The 24,819-nt window shown below is 46.9% G+C and overlaps 1 protein-coding gene across 1 annotated transcript in view; it reads left to right on the top strand.

The window, feature by feature from the left end:
* Window positions 1-9,626: 9,626 nt before the first annotated feature.
* TRMT10B (tRNA methyltransferase 10B) overlaps window positions 9,627-24,819 on the top strand; it is a 174,981-nt gene continuing 159,788 nt past the window's right edge. Inside the window, exon 1 of the mRNA XM_030194378.1 lies at window positions 9,627-9,822. Within this exon, the coding sequence (XP_030050238.1) occupies window positions 9,643-9,822 (180 nt within the window). The 5' untranslated portion in view covers window positions 9,627-9,642. The remainder of the gene's footprint in view (window positions 9,823-24,819) is intronic.

Here is a 24,819-nt window from a genome sequence, read left to right as displayed (position 1 = left end):
CATCGGAGGACGGCTTTCCCTCTTTGTCGAGGAGTGGGCCAAGATTTCCTCAGATCAGTGGGTTCTGGACCTGATCAGAGATGGATACAGAATAGAATTCAACGCCCCAGTAAGAGACGTGTTTGTGGAGTCCCGATGCGGTTCTGCCGTCAAACGGGCGGCGGTGGAGGACACTTTACAAGGTCTGATTCAGTTAGGGGCAGTGACCCCGGTGCCTCCCGCTGAGCAAGGCTGCGGCCGATACTCCATCTACTTTGTGGTGCCGCGAAAAGGTGGGTCCTTTCGCCCTATTCTGGACTTAAAAGAAGTGAACAAGTCCCTGAGAGTGCGGCATTTCCACATGGAATCCCTGCGCTCCGTCATTGCGGCGGTTCAGCCAGGAGAGTTTCTCATGTCTCTAGACCTGAAAGAAGCTTACTTGCACATACCGATTTGGCCCCCGCACCAGAAGTTTCTGAGGTTTGCGGTGTTGGGAAAACATTTCCAGTTCAGGGCCTTGCCTTTTGGCCTCGCCACAGCTCCCCGAACCTTTTCGAAGGTAATGGTGGTAGTAGCTGCTTTTCTCAGGCGAGAAGGTATCAGGGTTCACCCGTACCTAGACGACTGGCTCATCAGAGCAGACTCTGCAACAGAGAGCTTACAAGCTACAGCCAGAGTGGTCTCAGTACTGCAATCTCTAGGCTGGGTCATCAATATGGCCAAAAGTCACCTGTCCCCTTCACAATCTCTAGAGTTTTTGGGGGCCAGGTTCGACACAGTCTCGGGCTATGTGTTCCTACCCGAGCTAAGGCGGTGCAAGCTTCATAATCAGGTCCGTCTGCTCCTGAGGATGCCCCGCCCGCGAGCTTGGGACATTGTCCAGCTGCTGGGATCGATGACAGCCACGATGGAAGTGGTACCCTGGGCCAGAGCGCACCTGAGACCTCTACAGTATTCCCTACTCCGGAGATGGTCTCGTATTTCTCAGGATTACCAATGCAGACTTACTTGGCTCCCTGCGGCCCGTCTCAGCATGGAGTGGTGGCTCTCGGACAGCATGCTGCGGCGAGGAATGCCGCTGACGCTTCCCGTTTGGTACCTAGTGGTAAGAGATGCCAGCCTGAAGGGCTGGGGCGCACACTGCAAGGGGAAGCATGCCCAGGGTCTATGGACACCCGAGGAGTCGGAGTGGTCCATCAACCGCCTAGAGTTGAAAGCGGTGTTTCAGGCGCTTCTGGCCTTTCAAGTGACCCTGGAAGGATTGGCTGTCAGAGTGATGTCGGACAACACGACAACGGTGGCCTATATAAATCGACAAGGCGGAACAAGGTGCAGAGCACTAGCCGCGCAGGCCGAACTGATTTGCCACTGGGCCGAGCTGCATCTTCAGTGTCTGTCGGCAGCTCATATTGCAGGTCAGAGCAATGTGCAGGCCGATTATCTGAGCAGGCATCAGATCGATCCAGCAGAATGGAATCTGGCAGACGAAGTATTCCTGCAGATCTGTGCCAAATGGGGCAAGCCCGTGATGGATCTAATGGCGACAAGTGCCAATACCTAAGTCCCGTGCTTCTTCAGCAGACGGAGAGATCCTCGCTCGGCGGGGTTGGATGCCTTGGCTCAACCCTGGCCTCTGGGTCTACTTTATGTGTTTCCCCCATGGCCCTTGATAGGGCGCCTGCTCTTGCGGATTCGGCTGCACCCAGGAGAAGTGGTCCTCATCGCCCCGGATTGGCCAAGGAGACCTTGGTATGCAGACCTCCGACAGATGCTCCTGGAGGCTCCTCTGCCGTTACCTCTGGTACCGAACCTGTTGACTCAGGGACCGGTAGCCATGGAGGACGCCGGCCGCTTTGGTCTTACGGCATGGCTATTGAGAGGGCGCAATTGAGGGATAAAGGTTATTCCAATAAAGTTATTTCCACTCTCCTGCAAGCCCGCAAGCGGTCCACTTCCGTGGCTTATGCCAGGATTTGGTGCCTGTTTGAGTCTTGGTGTGCTTCCAGAGCCATTGCTCCAATGCGGGCTCCTGTCTCGCCGATTCTAGACTTTTTGCAGGAAGGTGTACAAAAAGGCTTGGCCTATAATTCCCTGCGGGTGCAGGTGGCAGCGTTGGCCTCCCTTCGTGGTAAGGTGGAAGGCGTGTCTTTGGCTGCTCACCCAGATGTGGCACGGTTTCTTAGAGGGGTGCTTCGGCTCCGACCTCCAGTGCGAGCACCGTGTCCAGCTTGGAACCTGGGGCTAGTTTTGAAAACCCTGCAGGCATCTCCTTTTGAGCCGCTTCGGCGAGCATCGGAGAAAGATTTGACACTGAAGGCCGTTTTTCTGGTGGCCATTACCTTGGCGAGACGGGTGTCAGAGCTCCAGGCGCTGTCCTGTAGAGACCCTTTTCTGCAATTTTCAGAGTCCGGAGTCACGGTTCGGACTGTGCCTTCCTTTATGCCTAAGGTGGTTTCAGCCTTTCACCTAAACCAGCCTATTTTCTTGCCCTCTTTTTCAGAGGAAGAGTTTCCAGAATCTTTTGGGCAGCTGCACCTTTTGGATGTGCGCAGGACTCTGCTGCAGTATCTGCGAGTTACTAACTCTTTCAGGACTTCTCATCATCTGTTTGTTTTGCTATCCGGTTCTTGCAGAGGGTCTCCAGCGTCTAAAGCCACTATTGCCCGCTGGCTCAAAGAAACTATCTTTTCAGCTTATCTGCTGGCCGGCAGGGTTCCGCCTGTAGCCTTTAAGGCACATTCTACTAGAGCGATTTCTTCCTCTTGGGCTGAAACTGGAGCACTCTCTCTTCAAGAGATATGCAGTGCAGCAACATGGGCTTCTAAGCTCTCCTTTGCCCGACATTACAGGCTGGATGTGGCTGCCAGGAGGGATGCGCGTTTTGGTGCACAAGTGCTAGCGCGTGGTGTGGCTTGTTCCCACCCTATCTAGGGATTGCTTTGTTACATCCCATACGTAATGGCTTCATCTGCTTGATGACAAGGAAGGGAAAATTAGGTTCTTACCTTGGTAATTTTCTTTCCTTTAGTCATAGCAGATGAAGCCATGAGCCCTCCCTGTATGATTGTCTGTATGCTGTGAATCTGTTTTTCAGGTTCTGTTCTAATTTCCTGAAGTTCCTTCCTTGGGAGAAAGTTGGAAAACAATCTTCAGGATTCATGTTCAGTTTAAATTTAGGAGGATGTGTTCATTCCCTCCAGCATGTTTTTTTTGGAGGATGTGTTGATTCTCTCCAGGAGGCGCGTGTGTTCCCCTCCAGTTCTATAAATAGGAGGATGAGTTCATTCCCTCCAGTGTGTTGGGAGGATGTGTGATTCCCTCCAGGAGGCGCGTGTGTTCCCCTCCACTTATACAATAAGGAGGATGAGTTTATTCCCTCCAGGAGGATGTGCATTCCCTCCTTTATGAGTTCATGCCCTTGTGATGGGCCATCGTTCGCTGTGAGGAAAGCTCTTGTGATTCCCATTGCGGTTTGCCATACTGCTTTGGAAGCTTCAAATACTGAAGAGGCAGTGGAGCTGGCTGGCCAAGAGGGCACTGTGAAAGTTTGAGTGCTCTCTATCTCCCCTGCTGGTTGATGGACATAACCCATACGTAATGGCTTCATCTGCTATGACTAAAGGAAAGAAAATTACCAAGGTAAGAACCTAATTTTCCCTTATCTTTAAAATCAAGCATGGTACTGGAAGTTTGGAGGGTGGTTAGTTATATGTAATTTATCTTTAAAATCAAGCATGGTACCGGAAGTTTGGAGGGCGGTTAATTATATGTAATTTATCTTTAAAATCAAGCATGGTACCGGAAGATTGGAGGGTGGCCAATATAATGCTGATTAAAAAGAAAAAATGTCCACAGGTGACCCAGGAAATTATAGACTGGTGAGCCTGATGTTGGTGCCGGGCAAAATGTTAGAGGCTATTATAAAGAACAAAATTACAGAGCATATTCAAAAGCATGGATTAATGAGACAAAGCCAACATGGATTTAGTGAAGGGAAATCTTGCCTCACCAATCTATTACATTTCTTTGAAGGGGTGAACAAACATATGGATAAAGGCAAGCCGGTCGATATTGTGTATGTTGATTTTTAAAAGGCATTTGACAAAGTACCTTATGAAAGACTCCAGAGGAAATTGGAGAGTCATGGGATAGAAGGTAGCGTTCTACTGTGGATTAAAAACTGGTTAAAAATAGAAAACAGAGAGTAGGGTAAAATGGTCAGTATTCTCAATGGAGAAGGGTAGCTAGTGCGGTTTCCCAGGGGTCTGTGCTGGGACTGCTGCTTTTTAACATCAATATAAATGATCTAGAGATGGGAGTATCTAGTGAGGTTATTAAATTTGCTGACGACACAAAGTTATTCAAAGTTGTTAAACCACAAGAGGATTGTGAAAAATTACAAGAGAATCTTATGAAACTGGGAGACTGGGCATCCAAATGGCAGATGATGTTTAATGTAAGCAAGTGCAAAGTGATGCATGTGGGAAGGAGGAACCCAAACTATAGCTGCGTTATGCAAGGTTCCACATTAGGAGTCACCGACCAGGATAGGGATCTAGGTGTCATCGTTGATGATATGTTGAAATCCTTTGCTCCGTGTGCGGCGGCAGCTTAGAAAGGAAATAGAATGTTAGGTGTTATTAGGAAAGGAATGGAAAACAAAAATGAGGATGTTATAATGCCTTTGTATCGCTCCATGGTGTGACCGCACCTCGAATATTGTGTGAAATTCTGGTCACTGCATCTCAGAAAAGATATAATGGAATTAGAAAAGGTACAGAGAATGGCAATGAAAATGATAAAAGGGGTGGGACTACTTCCCTATGAGGAAAGGCTAAAGTGGCTAGGGCTCTTCAGCTTGGAGAAAAGACGGCTGAGGGGAGTTATGATAGAGGTCTATAAATTAATGAGTGGAGCAGAACGCTTGTTTACTCTTTCCAAAAATACTAGGACTAGGGGGCACGCAATGAAGCTACAAAGTAGTAAATTTAAAACAAAATCGGAGAAAAATTTTCTTCACTCAACATGTAATTAAACTCTGGAATTCGTTGCCAGAGAATGTAGTATAAGCAGTTAGGTTAGCGGGGTTTAAAAAATGTTTGGATAGCTTCCTAAAAGAAAAGTCCATAAGCCATTATTAAAATGGACTTGGGGTAAATCCACTGCTTATTTCTAGGTTAATCAGCATAAAATGTATTGTACTATTCTAGGATCTTGCCAGGTATTGTAACCTGTATTGGCCACTGTTGGAAACAGAATGCTGGGCTGGATGGACCTTCGGTCTATCCCATTGTGGCAGTACTTATGTTCTTATTTTATCATTCCCACCTCAGTAATTCCCTTATCTCTTATTTGTCCTGTTTGTCTGTCCTAATTAGATTGTAAGTTCTGTCGAGCAGGGACTGTCTCTTCATGTTCAAGTGTACAGCGCTTCGTATGTCTTGTATCGCTGTAGAAATGGTATGTAATAGTAGTCGTAGAGTTAGTCACCTTAAACCTCTTCTGTGTCCTCCTTGTCTGGACTGGCACCTTAATTTGGTTCTGCATGCTCCGCAGAAGGTCTCCTTTGAGCCCTTGTGGTTGGTGTCCTTGAAGGATCTGACGCTGAAGGCAGTGTTTATAGTAGCAATGGCCTCAGCACGGCGAATGTCGTAGTTACAAGCCTTGTCTTGTCCAGATCCTTTTCTCTGGTTTTTGGACTTGGGAGTTACGATCTGTGTTGGGGTGAATTAGGGCCCGGTTCGGTGGACTGCTGACATACTGGCCTTTGGAAGGAGCTTGTAGGTGTAGATAAATAACTCTTATCGGAAAACAATTCCCCACAGGTTATTTATTCCAAGGTTCCTAGCTCAGCCTAGGGGAATATTATACGGAACCTTGCTTCTGGCACCTCGCCAGGTCTGTCCCATTAGAGAAGTGAAACCAAAGCCACAGTGATATATATTACTTTTATTAGGGGTAAGAAAATATAGATAAGATACAAATATAGAACTCTGCACAAGCTTAGCAATACAAAAATAGAACACCTGCTGATAAGATAACTACAAAATATTGTCACTAGACTATACACAATGATTCTTATTAGAACACTAGGTAAATTACACAACCTGATCTGTAAAAGAATTGATACTACCTCTTATGAAAAATACAAGTTAGCAGCATATTCCCTGACCAAGAGCTGACATGAACCAATCTTTCTTAGATAAATACCAATCACTAACCCCAGACTAGGAAGTAAATCACAGTGATCTCACCGCTGTCCTTAGGCAGACTTCCGATGAGACCAGAGCAGATTTCTTCTTAGACTCAAGCTGATTTTCCCAGCGAGTCCATCTTAGATGTAAGTGTAGGTATCTCTGCAGAAAGCAGGTGTCCGTCTCTCCGTGTTGTTTTTCAGAGCCAATATATCTGCCACACAGTATTTGCACCAGCTATGCAGGTCACAAGGTTGGTACCAAACACAGTCTCTGGCTCTCCCCGAGCCTTGCTGGGTTTCTCAGGTCTTCTTCCAACTTACCCCTCTTCTGATGGTCCCCGACGACGACTACTTCTCAATAATCTTCTTCTCTTCTCCCTTTCGTAGACCCCGGTCAGGTGATAGCATGGACCAATCATGATCTCGTCCTGCTCAGTACATGGGCAAGAAGAGTTCTTTGTTTTTGACCTTGGAAATGGTAACTTCTGGTGCCATGGGTCTGACACCCTTCTCAGCTTCTCAGGGTGATAGAAGGGGGTGGTTGGAACACAGAATGTTCTTGTCTTTAGTAAGCCTGCCAGTGATTTTCCACAAGCTGAAAAGCTGGATCTTGCTGACACAGAAAAGTTTCTGGTCAGAGGTCATAGACTCCATCTTGCTGTATTAGGCTTGTATGAACCAAGACCAGCTCAGGTAAGATCACAGGGAAATACCCCTACAAGCTATCCGTCCTGTATCACTGTGTAAAGTCAGTGATCTCTGTCTCCACCTGCTGGTAGACGGACACAATCCACTAGTTGCTGGATTAATCTGCTGCGACTAAAGGAAAGAAAATTATAAGGTAAGGTATAATTTTACCATAATTAATTGCACCAATGGGCAAAACCAGGACTGGATCAGTTTGTAGGGTTGACCTGAGGTGAGATCTATACTGCAGCAAACCCTCTTATATGTCTGAGTATATGATGATGTCTTTTGTATTTTGCCTTATTTCCTGATGCTGATTCATGAGGGGACTAAAACAGGATTTTTATCATGCATTCAGGAAAGCAGACTTTGTTCATTTTGACTTGCTGTTCAGGAGCTTGCTTGTTTCTGCATCTTTGCTTTGCATATTGATAGCATTTGGGATCTCATAAGTACATGAGGCATATTTTCAAAGCACTTAGCCTTCCAAAGTTCCATAGGTTTCTATGGAACTTTGGAAGGCTAAGTGCTTTGAAAATATGCCTCTTAAGCATCACCATGCTGGGACAGACCAAGGGTTCATGGAGCCCAGCACCCTGTCACCGACAGCGGCCAAAAGAACAAGCAATTTGTCCCACCTATCCTAGAAATACTGTATTCCCTCGTCCATTCAATAACATTCTATGGCTTTTTCCTCCAGGAAGCCGTCCAACCCTTTTTTGAAGTCCGCTAAGTTAACCGCCTTAACCACCTTTTCTGGCAGCGAATTCCAGAGTTTAACTGCGCGTTGAGTGAAGAAAAATTTCCTCAGATTTGTTTTAAATTTACCACACTGCAGCTTCATCGCATGCCCCCTTATCCTAGTATTTTTGGAAAGCGTAAACAGACACTCCACATCGACCTGTTCCATTCCACTCATTATCTTATAGACCTCTATCATATCTTCCCTCAGCCACCTTTTCTCCAAGCTGAAGAGTCCCAGCCTCTTTAGCCTGTCCTGATAGGGAAGCCTAGATTGTAAGCTCTGTTGAGCAGGGACTGTCTCTTCATGTTCAAGTGTACAGCACTGCGTACGTCTAGGAGTGCTATAGAAATGATAAGTAGTAGTAGTAGTCCCATCCCCTGTATCATCTTTCTCACCCTTCTCTGCACCTTTTCCAATTCCACTATGTCTTTTTTGAGGTGCGGCGACCAGAATTGAACACAATATTCAAGGTGTGGTCGCACCATGAAACGATACAACGGCAGAATAGTATCCTTATTTTTGTTTTCCAGCCCTTTCCTAATGATACCCAACATTCTATTTGCTTTCCTAGCCGCAGCAGCACATTGAGCAGACGTTTTCAACGTATCATCAACGACGACACCTAGATCCCTTTCTTGGTCCGTGACTCCCAACGCTGAACCTTGCATGACATAGTTATAGTTTGGGTTCCTCTTTCCCACATGCATCACTTTGCACTTGTTCACATTAAACGTCATCTGCCATTTAGATGCCCAGTCTCCCAGTCTCATAAGGTCCTCTTGTAGTTTTTCACAATCTTCCCGCGATTTGACTACTTTGAATAACTGTGTGTAATCGGCAAATTTGATTACCTCACTAGTTACCCCCATCTCTAGGTCATTTATGAATATGTTAAAAAGCAGAGGTCCCAGCACCGATCCTTGAGGGACCCCGCTAACTACCCTTCTCCATTGCGAATATTGACCTTTTAGTCTTACTCTCTGTTTCCTATCTTTCAACCAGTTTTTAATCCACAGTAAGACACTACCTCCGATCCCATCTCAGCATGGGTTTTTCATCATTTACAAATGCTTTTTCTTCTTTATGTAATGTCTTGGCAGCCATACGCTAGAGAATGACACAAGGACGGGAACCCGTGGTAACCGTGGGGATGGGGACGGGGACAGAACTTTATTCCTGTGTCATTCTCTACTTCGAAGGCTGTTAATGAATTGGACAGTTATTTATGTTCGAGTGATGCAGGCGATGTTTTCACTTTTTGGGAAAAAAAACAAGCAAAAGTGCTGGCCACAACTGGCAAAATTTGCATGGGGGATCCTGTACATTCCTGCTACCACTTCCAGCACGTCTTCTGAGAAAACATTTTCTATTGCAGGAAGGACTGTGGAGGACAGGAGAGCTAGACTGAATCTTGAGATTGTTGATGATTTATTATTCAATCACAGATTCAAAAATCATAACAGTGCTTCATAGGGTATATTTCTCCCCCACAAGGGCATACAGAATAGGTTGTACTTTGTACTCCTGGACATTTTAACAGGGTGGATTAGGGTTCCTTGAAGTAGTAGAAGTCAGCTATTATTGGGGTTGGAAGGGTAGAGGGTGGTGGGGGTTATTATAGTTGCTCATTATTATTGTTTTCTATTTGTGATTTATAAACAACAGTTGCACAGCATATTGTTCCTTTTTATATTTAATAAAAAGATTTAAATATAAAATCATAAGTGATCAAGGCTTTTTCAGCTTAGGACAGAGCCCGCGGGGACGGGAATAGAATCTGCGGAGATAGGGCAGGGATGGATACAGAGCCTGCGAGGACAGGGTGGAGATGGAGACAGAACCTGCGGGGATGGGGTGGGGATTGAGACAGAACCTGCGGGGATGGGGTGAGGATGGAGACAGAATCCTCGGGGTTGGGGTGGGGACAGGGTAAACTTTGTCCCCATGTCATTCTCTACCATACGCTCTTTTTGGATATTGAAGTGACCTAATTTCATCCAATTGTCTGTTCACAGAACAATCTCTGAAAGAAAAAATGACCAGTCATGCAGAGGCTGAGATGGAGGAGAGGAATTTTCGAGCAGAAGTGGATGTGGAAAGTGTTGGAGAAGACGAGGCCAGTGAGAGTTTACTTAGACTCTTTCAGCTGTTTCAGATCGAGGCAGAATGCAACAGCTCAGAAGTCATTCCCCAAGACAATGAGATGTGGTGCTCGGTAGGGAGTATTCATACTCACTTTATAGAAGGGCCTAATATTTTTTTTCTCTCAATCTGATGGCCTAGGCAGCTGTTCTGCTTCTCTCTGATAAGATAAATACCTGTACTATAGTTAAAGGCAGAATTTGTTTTTTGCTTTGATCTTTGAAAGAAATTATCCAGTCTAAAATGTTTGTTTAGCATATTCTCTAATTATACCTTGTAATTTTTCATTTTGTTTATCTGGGAGTTTGGCACAGCCTCAGGGATTTTCCTTGTTGATGTTGTCTCCTTCATGTACAGCATACAGGGGACAATTTTCAAACTGCATGGGAAGGTGCACAGATATATTTATTTGTGGATTTTGCACTTATTCTCGAAGGGGTATTTTTTTTTTCTTTTGAAAACTACCCCCAAAAAAAGCATTGACAGAGATTTGCATTTACCTTTTCTTTTCCTGTGATTATCAATAGAAATCAAACAAAATAAAACATGGAAAAGAAAATAAGATGATACCTTTTTTATTGGACATAACTTAATACATTCTCACTTATATACACTATCAGCTAGCACATTTGCTTATTTCCGATCTGACGAAGAAGGGCAACCTTCGAAAGCTAATCAAGAAATGTATTATGTCCAATAAAAAAGGTATCATCTTATTTTCTTTTCCATGTTTTATTTTGTTTGATTTCTATTGATAACCTTAAGAGTGGACTAACACGGCTACCACACTCCTTTTCCTGTGAAAAATAACATAGTGTTTATACACTCAACTCTACCTCTCCTCACCTGACATTACTGCTGAAACCCAGGCCAAAGTTTCAGCCTGCTTGACCGACATAGCTGCCTGGATGTCACACCACCACCTGAAACTGAACATGGCCAAAACTGAGCTTATTGTCTTTCCCCCCAAGCCCACCTCACCCCTCCCCCCATTCTCTATTTCAGTAGATGGCACCCTCATCCTCCCTGTCTCATCTGCTCGCAACCTAGGAGTCATCTTTGATTCCTCCCTCTCCTTTTCCACTAACATCTAGCAGACTGCCAAAACCTGTCGCTTCTTTGTCTACAACATTAGCAAAATTCGCCCCTTCCTCTCTGAATACGCTACCAGAACCCTTATCCACACCCTTGTCACCTCTCGCTTGGATTATTGCAATTTGCTTCTCACTGGTCTTCCGCTCAGCCATCTCTCTCCTCTCCAGTCTGTCCCAAATTCTGCGGCATGACTTATTTTCCGCCAAAATCGTTTTACCCACACTAGCCCACTCCTCAAGTCACGTCACTGTCTCCCTGTCCGCTTCCGCGTACAGTTCAAACTTCTCTTACTGACCTTTAAATGCATCCATTCTGCAGCCCCCCATTACCTCTCCTCTCTCATCTCTCCCTACATTCCTCCCCGTAATCTCCGCTCACTGGACAAATCTCTCTTGTCGTCCCCCTTCTCCTCCACTGCTAATTCCAGGCTTCGTTCCTTTTCCCTCGCGGCACCTTATGCCTGGAATGGACTTCCTGAGCCTGTACGCCTAGTTCCATCTCTACCTGTTTTCAAATCTATGCTGAAAACCCACCTTTTCACCACTGCTTTTGGCTCCTAACCACTACTCAATTCCCCTATCCTTGTTCCTTCTCACCCAGTACTTTCCTCGCCTTTAATTGTCTTGTCTGTCTGTATTTTTAGATTGTAAGCTCTATCGAGCAGGGACTGTCTCTCTTTGTCAGGTGTTCAGCGCTGCGTGTGTCTAGTAGCGCTATACAAATGTTAATAATAATAATAATATCCTCTAGCCTTTTTCCTGCAGCTAAGAGTACATATGCTGTTGATCCCAGTGAGTATGTTCACCCCAGGATAAAGTCGATGGTTTTTAGACATCATATTTACCTGGGTAATTGACTTTTGTAAATTTCTCTTGCTGTGTATAGGAGCAGTGCCACCTTGTTATGGTGAAATTACAGTTTGATCAGGCTGAACACATCTGGAAAAAGACTAGCGCTCTTTCTGCTCTACAACTTTTTAGGGATTGTCACCATCACTACAATTATCATTTGAAGTTGACGAAAAGATCCTATTTTTCATCTTGTATTTCCAAATCTGTTAATCCATCATGGGAGCTCTATTCCATTTTTCGTTCCCTTTCACTAAGTCCCCAGTCATCCATTTTTAACACTCCCTTTAGCAGACAGTTTATCTGATTATTTTCATTCTAAAATTGTGAAGTTACAAACATCTTTTAGCCTTTTACAATCATTGCTTCCAGTTCCTCTTTTGGGTAAGTTGCTATTGTCCCTTCCAGGACCTAGTCAATGATCCCCTTTTCAACCTCAAACTCCTAGCGCATTAACTATGGTTATCACTTCTATGAGGAAAACTACATGCTCTTTGGATCCTCTGCCTTCACCTTGGTTGTTGTTATCTAATCTTGAACTACTTCCTTTCATTCTGTCTCAAATTAATCTTAGTCTAACTTCAGGTTATGTTCCTTTGTCTTGGAAGTCTGCAGTTATTAGACCTATTTTGATAAAATCTACCCTTGCCCCTACTCTGTCAGTTACTGCCCGGTTTCCAATCTAAAATTGTTTTTCTTTCCACTTGACGCAATTTATAGATAAGACCTTGGCTCTTCATCTATGATAATCAGGCTTTCGCCTGGCTGTAGTACTGAGACCATTCTAACTTCTGTCCTTGGTGAGGTTAATTCCAACTTAGACCAGGGCTATATAGCTCTGGTCATATCCTTAGACCTTTCGGATGTTTTCCGAGCTTATCGATCATTCTTTACTTATGTCTTGTCTCTCATCACTGGGTTTTTCTGGTTTGGTTCTTCAATGATTCAGATCTTTTCTGGAAGAGAGAACCTGTCATCAAAATCAGGGCTTAAGCCTCTTCAGTATGGGGTCCCCCAAGGGTCCATTTTATTTGCAGTTCTTTTTCTTTTTATGAGTCCTTTAGCAACAATTATCCGGGATGCTAATTAAACTTTTCATTTTTTGCGTAGATGATATATTACTTATTTATTTTACTAATCTGTTTAATCCTGACAGTTCATCTTTGCAATCGTGTCTGACAACTGTTGCAAGTTGGCTGAATAAATATCGCCTTGACCTCAATCGTGAGAAGACCACTAAGTTTTGGTTTACTGGTGATTTCCCCTGTGCTGCCTATGATCTTTCCATTCTTGGCCCTACAATATATCCAGTTAATTATTTTCGGTATCAGGGAGTCATTCTGGTCTCCCAGCTTTTCTTTAAAGGTATCATCTTATTTTCTTTTCTTTTCTTTGTTTTATTTTATTTTATTCTATTTCTATTGATTACCTTTAAAAGAGGACTAACACGGCTACCACATCTCTCTACTTTCCTTTCTTGGGTACTTTCTTGGGTACTCGGGTGGAATGCCTTACCCAAATTAGTGAAATCAACCCAGAACTATCTAAAGTTTAGAAAATTATTAAAGTCCATCCTATTAAAAAAGGTCTATTCTCCAGATGCAACATAATCAGATCAATTTCTTTGGTTTCAAATAATCCAGAAACACTTAACTATATTTTCTTTACTACTCTGCTGTTTAATATAATGCCAAGCTTTAATTTACTGTTTGTTCTGTTTTTATGTTCAATAATTTTTATTGATGATTAACAGTTTAAACAAAACTTAACATTCTTTGGAACCATTTAAGCATTCTACCATAATTATATGCTTAGATACAAATCATTCAACTGTGTCATCAAGATTTTACATTCCCCCCCCCCCCCCCCCCCCACCTCCCTTCCTATTATACAACAATTTATAGTAATGACCAATGATATTGCTTTATAAGCCACATTTAGCCTACAACCAGTGGGAAAATGTGGGATATAAATGCTTTAAATAAATAAATACTTTAAACTTCAGATAGCTTCGGTCTGCAAATCTGGTTTTTACATTCTCAGACATCTTTGTGCAGTTCAGCAGTTTTCGACCATGATTCATTTCATTCTCTTCTCTCCCTTCTCATGTTGTGAATTGACTATTATAATATTATCTATGCTGGGGTGACAAAAGCCTCTCTGAAAAGACTTCAGACCCTACAGAATACTGCTGTTCATTTACTTTGTCATGTACGAGCTTCCGCCCATGTTATCCCATTTTTCAGACAGTATCATTGGCTTCCAGTCGAATTCCATGTTAGGTTTAAACTTTTACTTTTCACCTTTAAGAGTTTCAAATTAGGGACCCCTCAGCATTTAAATTCTCTTACTATTCCCTATACGCCGACACATCTGTTGAGATCTATAAATGATCACCATTTGGTGCTCCCTGGTCCCAGATATGCCCGATATGAGTCTATGTTCCTGTCCGCATTTTTCTTTGCTGCCCCTTCCCTTTGGCCCTATTGTCTGCCCTTAACAATTTTTAGTGAATTGTCTGTTAAGTGCTTCAAGTCACTGATCAAGATGTGGCTTTTTTAGCAGGACTATCCTACTTAGTCCTCCAGATCCTGTGCATACCTCGCCTTGAACACCTCTATTTACCTGTTTTTAATATTTTGTGTCTGGATGGTCTTGGATGAATGTCTTTGTGTGTTAATTTTTTTAGTTTGTAAACCACCTAGCCCTGCTAGTCAGATTTGTGCGATACAGAAATTTCCAAATTAATAAATATTCACAACCCACCTATTTGAACATTTCTAAGTGGCCCACAATCATACACTCATTAATAATAAAAACAAATCAACAAAATACAGCAGTACAGCACATCTAAAATAAAATTAAAAAATTACATTTCAGAAAATGCTGGCTATATAAATATGTTAACTTTTTCCAAAAAATTAAATATTTTGCTTGGAACGTATTTCTGCTTTACTAAAATTCCAAAATTATAGTGCTGCAACCCAAAATGGTTAGTTACATGTGATTATCTTAAGATCAACAGACACAGGGATGGTAGAACGTGGTGATAGGGAAAAAGCTGGAAACTACAGGCCGGTAAGCCTCACTTCAATTATTGGAAAAGTAATGGAAGCGATGCTGAAGGAAAGGATAGTGAATTTCCTGGAAGCCAATAAGTTGCAAGATCCGAGACAACATGGTTTTACCAAAGGTAAATCGTGCCAAACGAATCTCATTGAATTATTTGACTGGGTGACTGGAGAATTAAATTAGGGATGTGCTATAGACGTAATCTACCTAGATTTCAGCAAAGCTTTTGACACGGTTCCCCACAGGAGGCTCTTGAATAAACTTGACGGGCTGAAGATCGGACCCGAAGTGGTGAACTGGATTAGGAACTAGTTGACGGACAGACGCCAGAGGGTGGTAGTGAATGGAATTCGTTCGGAGGAGGGAAAGGTGAGTAGTGGAGTGCCTCAGGGATCGGTGCTGGGACCGATTCTGTTCAATATATTTGTGAGTGACATTGCTGAAGGGTTAGAAAGTAAAGTTTGCCTTTTTGCAGATGATACAAAGATTTGTAACAGAGTGGACACCCGGGAGGGAGTGGAAAACATGAAAAAGGATCTGCGGAAGCTAGAAGAATGGTCTAAGGTTTGGCAATTAAAATTCAATGCGAAGAAATGCAAAGTGATGCACTTAGGAAGTAGAAATCCACTGGAGACGTATATGTTAGGCGGTGAGAGTCTGATAGGTACCGACAGGGAGAGGGATCTTAGGGTGATAGTATCTGAGGATCTGAAGGCGACGAAACAGTGTGACAAGGCAGTGGCCGTAAGTAGAAGGTTGCTAGGCTGTATAGAGAGGGGAGTGACCAGCAGAAGAAAAGAGGTTTTAATGCCCCTATATAAGTTGTTGGTGAGGCCCCACCTGGAGTATTGTGTTCAGTTCTGGAGGCCGTATCTTGCTAAGGATGTAAAAAGAATTGAAGCGGTGCAAAGAAAAGCTACGAAAATGGTATGGGATTTGCGTTACAAGACGTATGAGAAGAGACTTGCTGACCTGAACATGTATACCCTGGAGGAAAGGAGAAACAGGGGTGATATGATACAGACGTTCAAATATTTGAAAGGTATTAATCAGCAAACGAACCTTTTCCGGAGATGGGAAGGCAGTAGAACGAGAGGGCATGAAATGAGATTGAAGGGGGGGCAGACTCAAGAAAAATGTCAGGAAGTATTTTTTCACGGAGAGAGTGGTGGATTCTTGGAATGCCCTCCCGCGGGAGGTGGTGGAGAGGGAAACGGTAACGGAATTCAAACATTCATGGGATAAACATAAAGGAATCTTGTTCCGAGGGAATGGATCCTCAGAAGCTTAGCCGAGATTGGGTGCCATAGCCGGTGGTGGGAGGCAGGGCTGGTGGTTGGGAGGCGGGGCTAGTGCTGGGCAGACTTGTACGGTCTGTGCCAGAGCCGGTGGTGGGAGGCGGGGCTGGTGGTTGGGAGGCAGGGATAGTGCTGGGCAGACTTATACAGTCTGTGTCCTGAAAATGACAGATACAAATCAAGGTAAGGTATACACAAAAAGTAGCACATATAAGTTTATCTTGTTGGGCAGACTGGATGGACCGTGCAGGTCTTTTTCTGCCGTCATCTACTATGTTTTTAGAACAACTCCTACTGACTACAGCATATACTCTCTCATTCTGTAACATGAGAGCCTAAATGTAAATAGCATTTACGTGCTCAGATTATAGAATACTAGCACTTACATGCGTGAATATTACAAATTTGTGTGCAAGTGTTAGTTGGGTGCTAAGTGGTATTCTATAACCATAGGCTGCAACTTGCAGAGTGTGTAGATGCAAGGAGGGCATGACCATTTCTTCCCACAGTTGCACACGCATGTGAATGAATAGTGTCATTTACTCACTAAAGTGTTGCATTTAGGCGTGTGCATTTATGCCTGCCATAGATGTGGTGTAAGTGTGTACACCTAACTTTTGGTGTGTAAATGCCAACTTACTCTAGCAGTCCTAATGGAATCTGGGTAGCCAGAAGCTGTTATAGAATTTTTGCTTAGCACCCAGCATTTTGCTGTCTAATTTTTGATGTGCTTTATAGAATTGCCTCCAGTGTGTGTACGTAATGGACATAACACCACTCTTCCACTCTGCGATTCCCTAATGTGTCTGTTCCACATGAACCTTATCTTACCACAACATCACTTTGTATTTGTTCATACCGCAGTTGGCCTCTCCGGTACTATGTATGCCACATTGAGCCTACAAATAGGTGGGAAAATGTGGGATACAAATGTAATAAATAAATAAAGGTGCATACTACTATAGCAGAGAGGCAAATTCCATAGTAGGAATAACATGTAGGCAGAGGGCGCAAGGGAGATGGAGACACAAAAATCGCTTTCTGTCCATTGGCTCCATTGCAGTGGGTGGGGTGGGGGGCGCTATGGGCATAGAAGCCCTATGTGTGATATACAAATGGAAATGAGAGCACATACACATGCAGAAAGCATCTACATAGAAACCATGATTTTAGAATGGCCATAATTTATACGTGAATGAGCCGGGCATATTGAAATCTCTATATTAAAAAAAAAAAAAGGCATGTTGGGGGCAAAGAAAAAGGGCTGGCCTTAGCTCAGAACTAACAACCAATAGAAAGAAGCTCACAGTGAGCCTATCATAGAACATTGCAACTGTAGACGGGGGGGGGGGGGGGGGGGGGGGGGGAGGAGAGCCCCAGTAAACAGTGCTGTCTATACAAATAATATTCTTATTAAATATACATATTCCCTATCATCAAACCGATCAATCCATAGACTGGTGGTGGGTTGTGTCCATCTACCAGCAGGTGGAGATAGAGAGCAATCTTTTGCCTCCCTATATGTGGTCATGTGCTGCCGGAAATTCCTCAGTATGTTCTCTATCTAGCAGGTGTGTGGTCGCACAGCAGCAGCTCTGGCTAGGTCTCCAAGCCTAATTGTTTAGGTTTTGTTGAGTACCTGGGGTTGAGGGCTCTTTGTGAGCAAGTGCAAACCTGGTGGTGCCAGGTCCCTCCTTTTCTCCCCCCTCCCGCTGGCTACGTTTAAAAAAAACCAAAACAAAACAGAAAAATAGACGTCCTTGAGAGAAAGACGTCCTTGGTTGCAGCTGCTCACTGGGACTCCAAATCGTTGCAGCTTGGAGCGAGAAGCAGGTAACTTTACCTTTTCCTAGCAGGCAGGGCTTCCCCGAACGGTCTCCACGTGGCTATGGCGTCGGATGGCAAGGGCACGAAAAGACGCTCCCCGGACCGCGTGCGCGCGTCTAGTGGGGGGGGGGGGGTTCAAAGGCAGAGACGCCTTTCTTGGGCGCCTTTTCGGAATCGGGAGAGTTCCCCGGGTTTTCCTCCAGTGCTGCGGTTTTTCCCGCCTTAGGCGCCCATCCCCTGCTGGCCACCCTCCCGGTTGTGGCCGGCCACGCTGCTCGGTCGGCTCTTTCTTGGGCCGCCCTTGAGGTGGAAGACGTTAATGGTATGGTCACCCTTGACTTGGGCGACGGTATAAAGTCGGCGAAATTAAAGCGCCATTCTTCCCACGCGGCTCCTTCACGGAGTGTTGCGGCAGACGCCATTTTAGATGCGCAGCGCGCCTCTCCCCCCGCTCTTGGGAGTGCAGGTTGAGAGTGCCTCTAGTGCAGTGGCCCAAGCTGCAGAAGTGCACAGACTGGGGGGTTTCTCCCCTGAGTTTATTTTACTGCTGTGTCAGGCTTTCCTTATGCAAAACGCTGCCCCTGCTCCCCTGTCTGATGAGGCTTCCATGATCAAGCGCCCTTGGGTGGACCTCCAGGCCCTAGGGGACTCGGTCTCCTCCGATGTGGATGAGGGCAGCGTATCTGAGTTCTCCCAAAGGTCCTAAGGGGATTCTGTGGAGGAGACTGATCCCCGCTCGGATGGAGCGGATGACCCCTCTGCAGCGCGGCTTTTTCGCTCAGAGGATTTGCCCAACCTGTTAGTGCAGGCCATGAGCATTCTGAAAATTTCCTGTCCGGAGGAAGGCCCTCTCTCAGCCTCAGCTGGCTCTGCCATTATGCTGGGAACTAAGCGCCCGCCCAGAACCTTCCACGTTCATGAAGCCATGCAGACTTTAATTTCGGCTCAATGGGATGCCACTGAAGCAAGCCTTAAGATAGCCAGAGCCATGTCCCGTCTGTACCCTCTGCCTGAGGGTGAATGGGAGGCCTTTCTCTGGCCTACAGTAGACTCTTTAATCACTGCGGTGACTAAGAAGACAGCTCTGCCGGTGGAAGGTGGCACTGCCCTGAAGGATGCTCAGGACAGGAGATTGGAAGCGTCCTTAAGGTCGGCCTTTGAGGCTGCCGCCCTGAGATTGTAAGCCTCGGTTTGCGGCTCCTATGTGGCCAGGGCATGCCTGACCGTTTTGCAGCAGGCTTCCCCCTCGGATTCTTGAGGGCGGACTGGCTGGCCCTGGAGTCGGGCTTGGCCTACTTGGCGGACTTGCTGTGTGATGTCTTGAGAGCCTCGGCTAAAGGTATGGCTCAGACAGTTTCTGCCCGGCGGTGGCTGTGGCTTAAGCACTGGTCGGCTGACCATGCCTCAAAATCTCGCGTAGCCAAGTTGCCTTTTAAAGGCAAGCTGCTCTTTGGGGACGCGCTGGACAAGATCGTGACCGAGCTCGGCACATCTAAGGGCAAGAGGTTGCCGGAGGTCAGGACGGGCCGGCAGTGCTCGCCCTGGTCCCTCCAAGGGCCGATTTCAGGAAGCCCGTCGGTATCGCCCAAGCAAGTCGGCCTCCTCTTCCTCCTCTTCTTTCAAGTGGAACTTCTCCCCCAAGGAGCATTCCTTTCACAGGGACCGCCGTCCCGGAGGTTCTACCTCCGGCCCTCCCCCAGGGTCTCGTACCCAATGACGGGGCCCTGGTCCATGCCCCAGAGCAGATCGGAGGACGGCTATCCTCGTTTCTGGGCGAGTGGACCAGGGTAACTTCAGACGCTTGGGTTCTGGAAGTCATCAGAGACGGCTACAAGCTAGAGTTCTGCCGGCCCCTAACAGACGGGTTCGTAAACTCTCCCTGCAAGTCTCCAGTCAAAGCGGCGGCAGTACAGCAGACTTTGGACAACCTGCTCCGCTTGGGCGTGGTGGTCCCAGTGCCAGTAGATCAACTTGGCAAGGGATGTTACTCCATTTACTTCGTGGTGCCAAAGAAGGGAGGTGCTGTTCGGCCTATCCTCGACCTCAAAGGAGTCAATCGGGCTTAAAGATACGGCACTTCCGGATGGAGACTCTCCGCTCCGTAATAGCTGCGGTGAAAAAGGGAGAATTCCTGGCATCCCTGGACATCAAGGAAGCTTACCTACATATTCCCATCTGGCCGTCTCATCAGCGCTTTCTGCGCTTTGCAGTACTGGGCCGACACTTCCAGTTCAGAGCCCTCCTGTTCGGGTTGGCTAAGGCTCCGCGGACCTTCTCCAAAGTAATGGTGGTCATTGCGGCTTACCTCCGTAAGGAGGGAGTGCAAGTCCATCCCTATCTGGACGAATGGCTGATCCGAGCCCCTTCCTATGCGGAGTTCAGGAGAGCTACAGACAGGGTCATTGCTCTTCTGATGTCCCTGGGATGGATCATCAATTGGGAGAAAAGCCAGCTGCGCCCGACTCAGTCCCTGGAGTATCTGGGAGTTTGATTCGACACCCAAGTGGGCAGTGTTCCTGCCGGACAACCGGAGCGTCAAGCTTCGGAACCAGGTGGACCAGTTCCTAGCCTCCTCTACTCTTCGGGCTTGGGACTATGTGCAGCTGTTGGGCTCCATGACAGCCACGATGGAGGTAGTGCCCTGGGCCAGGGCTCATATGAGACCACTACAGCACTCTCTTCTGCGGCAGTGGACACCAGTCTCGGAGGATTACGCTGTACGCCTTTCTTTGGATCCAGCGTTGCGAAAGGCGCTGAGTTACTACTACTACTACTATTTAGCATTTCTATAGCGCTACAAGGCGTACGCAGCGCTGCACAAACATAGAAGAAAGACAGTCCCTGCTCAAAGAGCTTACAATCTAATAGACAAAAAATAAATAAAGTAAACAAATCAAATCAATTAATGTGAACGGGAAGGAAGAGAGGAGGGTAGGTGGAGGCGAGTGGTTACAAGTGGTTGCGAGTCAAAAGCAATGTTAAAGAGGTGGGCTTTCAGTCTAGATTTAAAGGTGGCCAAGGATGGGGCAAGACGTAGGGGCTCAGGAAGTTTATTCCAGGCGTAGGGTGCAGCGAGACAGAAGGCGCGAAGTCTGGAGTTGGCAGTAGTGGAGAAGGGAACAGATAAGAAGGATTTATCCATGGAGCGGAGTGCACGGGAAGGGGTGTAGGGAAGGACGAGTGTGGAGAGATACTGGGGAGCAGCAGAGTGAGTACATTTATAGGTTAGTAGAAGAAGTTTGAACAGGATGCGAAAACGGATAGGGAGCCAGTGAAGGGTCTTGAGGAGAGGGGTAGTATGAGTAAAGCGACCCTGGCGGAAGACGAGACGGGCAGCAGAGTTTTGAACCGACTGGAGAGGGGAGAGGTGACTAAGTGGGAGGCCAGCAAGAAGCAGATTGCAGTAGTCTAAACGAGAGGTGACAAGGGTGTGGATGAGGGTTTTGGTAGAGTGCTTGGAAAGAAAGGGGCGGATTTTACGGATGTTGTAAAGAAAGGAACGACAGGTCTTGGCAATCTGCTGGATATGAGCAGAGAAGGAGAGAGAAGAGTCAAAGATGACCCCAAGGTTTCGAGCTGAGGAGACAGGGAGAATGAGAGAGCCATCAACAGAAATAGAAAATGGGGGGAGCGGGGAGGTGGGTTTGGGGGGGAAAATGAGAAGCTCGGTTTTGGTCATATTTAATTTCAGGTGGATTGCCGCAGGAATGCCTCTTACGACCCCGGATTGGGTTGTCGTCACGACAGACGCCTGCTTGACGGGCTGGGGAGCCCACTGCCTGGGACGGACAGCGCAGGGGCTCTGGTCTCCTGCAGAGACAAAATGGTCCATCAACCTCCTGGAACTCCGAGCCATTCGGTTGGCGCTTCTAGAGTTTCTCCTGGTACTGGTGCTGAGGCCGGTGCGGGTCCTGTCGGACAATGCCACGGCTGTGGCCTATGTCAGTCGCCAGGGAGGTACCAGGAGCGCCCCTCTAGCCAAGGAGGCCATGAAGCTATGCCTGTGGGCGGAAGCGAATCTGGAACAGCTGTCGGCGGCCCACATTGCGGGAGTCATGAATGTCAAGGCGGACTTTCTCAGTCACCATACCTTGGATCCCGGAGAGTGGCAACTGTCTGCTTGGGCGTTCTTGGACATCACGAAGCGCTGGGGCCGGCCGAGCCTGGATCTGATGGCGTCCGCGGCCAATTGCCAAGTGCCGCGTTTTTTCAGCAGAGGACGGGACCCTCGATCTCTAGGAGTTGATGCTCTTCTCCAGCAGTGGCCGGCACAGGAGCTTCTCTACGTGTTCCCGCCCTGGCCCATGATGGGCAGGGTGCTAGGCCGGGTGGCAAAGCATCCGGGCCGGGTGATCCTGGTGGGTCTGGATTGGCCCAGACGTCCCTGGTATGCAGACAATCAGTCTCTCGGTGGACGGCCCTCTGCGGCTGCCAGCGGAGTAGGGCCTCTTGCATCAGGGTCCCGTGGTGATGGAGGATCCCTCCCCCTTTGGTCTTACGGCCTGGCTCTTGAGCGGAAGCAGCTGAGGAAGAAGGGCTTCTCAGACAAGGCCATTGCCACTATGCTGAGAGCGAGGAAGCGCTCTACTTCTACCACTTACGCCAGGGTTTGGCGTACCTTTGCGTCGTGGTGCGAGGCAGGCTCTGTATCGCCCTTCACTGCTCCAATATCTTCAGTGTTGGCGTTCCTGCAAGAGGGACTGGAGAAAGGCCTGTCGCTCAGTTCGCTGAAAGTCCAGGTGGTGGCTCTAGCTTGCTTCAGGAGTCGTCTGAAGGGGGCTTCCCTGGCTTCACAGCCAGATGTGGTGCGCTTTCTCAAAGGAGTTAATCACCTGCGCCCTCCTCTGCACTCGATAGTGCCTACATGGAATCTCAGTCTGGTGCTACGGACCTTGCAGAAGCCGCCCTTCGAGCCCTTGCCAAGGGCATCGCTGAAAGACCTGACGTTGAAAGCGGTCTTCCTGGTGGCTATCACCTCAGCCAGAAGAGTTTCCGAGTTTCCGAGCTCCAGGTGCTCTCGTGTAGAGAGCCGTTCCTGCGATTCACTGAGGGCAGGAGTGTCGATTCGCCCAGTACCTTCCTTCCTGCCCAAGATCGTTTCTCAATTCCATGTGAATCAGCAGCTTTGCCTACCCTCCTTTCATAGGGAGGATTACCCAGAGGAGTACCCTGCGCTCAAATACCTGGATGTTAGACGGGTCATCATCAGATACTTGGAAGTGACCAATGATTTCCGGAAGTCGGATCACCTATTCGTGCTGTTCGCAGGCCCTCGTAAGGGTCTGCAGGCATCTAAGCCTACGGTGGCACGTTGGGTCAAGGAGACGATCGCGGCAGCTTATGTGGCGGCAGGGAAGATTCCGCCTATTCAGCTGAAGGCACACTCTACTAGAGCACAAGCAGCCTCGATGGCGGAGTCCAGATCTGTCTCCTTGGAAGAGATTTGCAGAGCGGCTACTTGGTCGTCGACTCATACCTTCTCCCGACATTACCGCTTGGATGTGGCTGCTCGGGCCGAGGCCCAGTTTGGGGCTTCAGTGTTGCGTTCAGGGATTTCCATGTCCCGCCCTGGGTGAGTACTGCTTCGGTACATCCCACCAGTCTATGGATTGATCGGCTTGATGATAGGGAAGGTAAAATTATGTATCATACCTGATAATTTTCTTTCCCTTAATCATAGCCGATCAATCCATAGCCCCTCCCAGATATCTGTATTGTTTGTGTTCTGGTTATATTTCAGGTTCAAGTTCAGTCTTCAGTTCCTGTTCACGAGGACTTCGTGTTCAAGTTCTTCTAATCGAAGTTTCTTCGAGTTGAGACGATTTTGTGTTACAGTGAGCTGCTGCTTCCTCTCCCCCTGTTTCGGCGGTGGCTGGATTGATAACTAAATTATGCCGGCGCTCCCTCCCGCTTCATGCGGCTGTAGGGTAGCTTTGTATCCCTCCCACTTCGGCGGTGTTAGGGTAAGCCAGCTCCTCCTGTGGTTGCGGTTGCAGGATAAGCCAGTTCCCCCTGCGTCGGTGGGTGTGGTTTCCCGCCCACCGCCCCGGCGGTGGTGCGCTGGAATATTTCCCCTCCCCCGCTTCGGCGGTGGTGAGCTGGGCAGAGTGTCCCTTTGTGGGTGTAATTCTCTAAGGGCTGAGTCCTGCGGATGGAGCTTTGATATCGACATACTGAGGAATTTCCGGCAGCACATGACCACATATAGGGAGGCAAAAGATTGCTCTCTATCTCCACCTGCTGGTAGATGGACACAACCCACTACCAGTCTATGGATTGATCGGCTATGATTAAGGGAAAGAAAATTATCAGGTATGATACATAATTTTACCATAATGCCCTCATGGGGGCAGCTCACTGCCATCATTTACTGTGATACTAAGAATAAATGCCTAAGTGTAGGGTATGCATGCAAAACAGGTGCTTATTAAAGAATATGAATATTCAACTTCATTCACTGGCATGCATAAAACATAAGCATTATCACTGATGAAAAGTAATGTCCTCGTGTTTCCAAGTCTCACTCCGCCCCAGAGGGGTAGATGTAGGATAGTTAGGCCCCTTGGGTTGGTTATGGTAAACGGGGAATCCCAACGCTACATTTCATCCAGCATATAATTATGTATCCACATGCTGACTCTTGCTATGGCCTTGTCCCTCACTATGTCAAAGCACCCATGTCACCTCAGACATATACATCCCCCCCCCCCCCCCCCCCCCACAGGATTCTAGGAGCTCTCTGGAAAGGATGGTCACACAATAGTAGTCATGTGTGCCAGGCCCCCAAGAGGGGAATGTAGAAATATGCTGTCCCTTGCTCTCAGTGAAATACAGGCCAATGGCTCAGGCTAAGAACTAGGCCTGTAAAAATCAAAGATAATCTCTGACACAAAATACATTTTACTGCAGCAAATGCTGAAGTAAGTTCTC

This window comes from Microcaecilia unicolor, chromosome 2, assembly GCF_901765095.1.
Source record: "Microcaecilia unicolor chromosome 2, aMicUni1.1, whole genome shotgun sequence".
NCBI lineage: Eukaryota > Metazoa > Chordata > Amphibia > Gymnophiona > Siphonopidae > Microcaecilia > Microcaecilia unicolor.
Note: the sequence above shows the minus strand (reverse complement) of the source record. Positions and strands in the feature narration are given on the sequence as shown.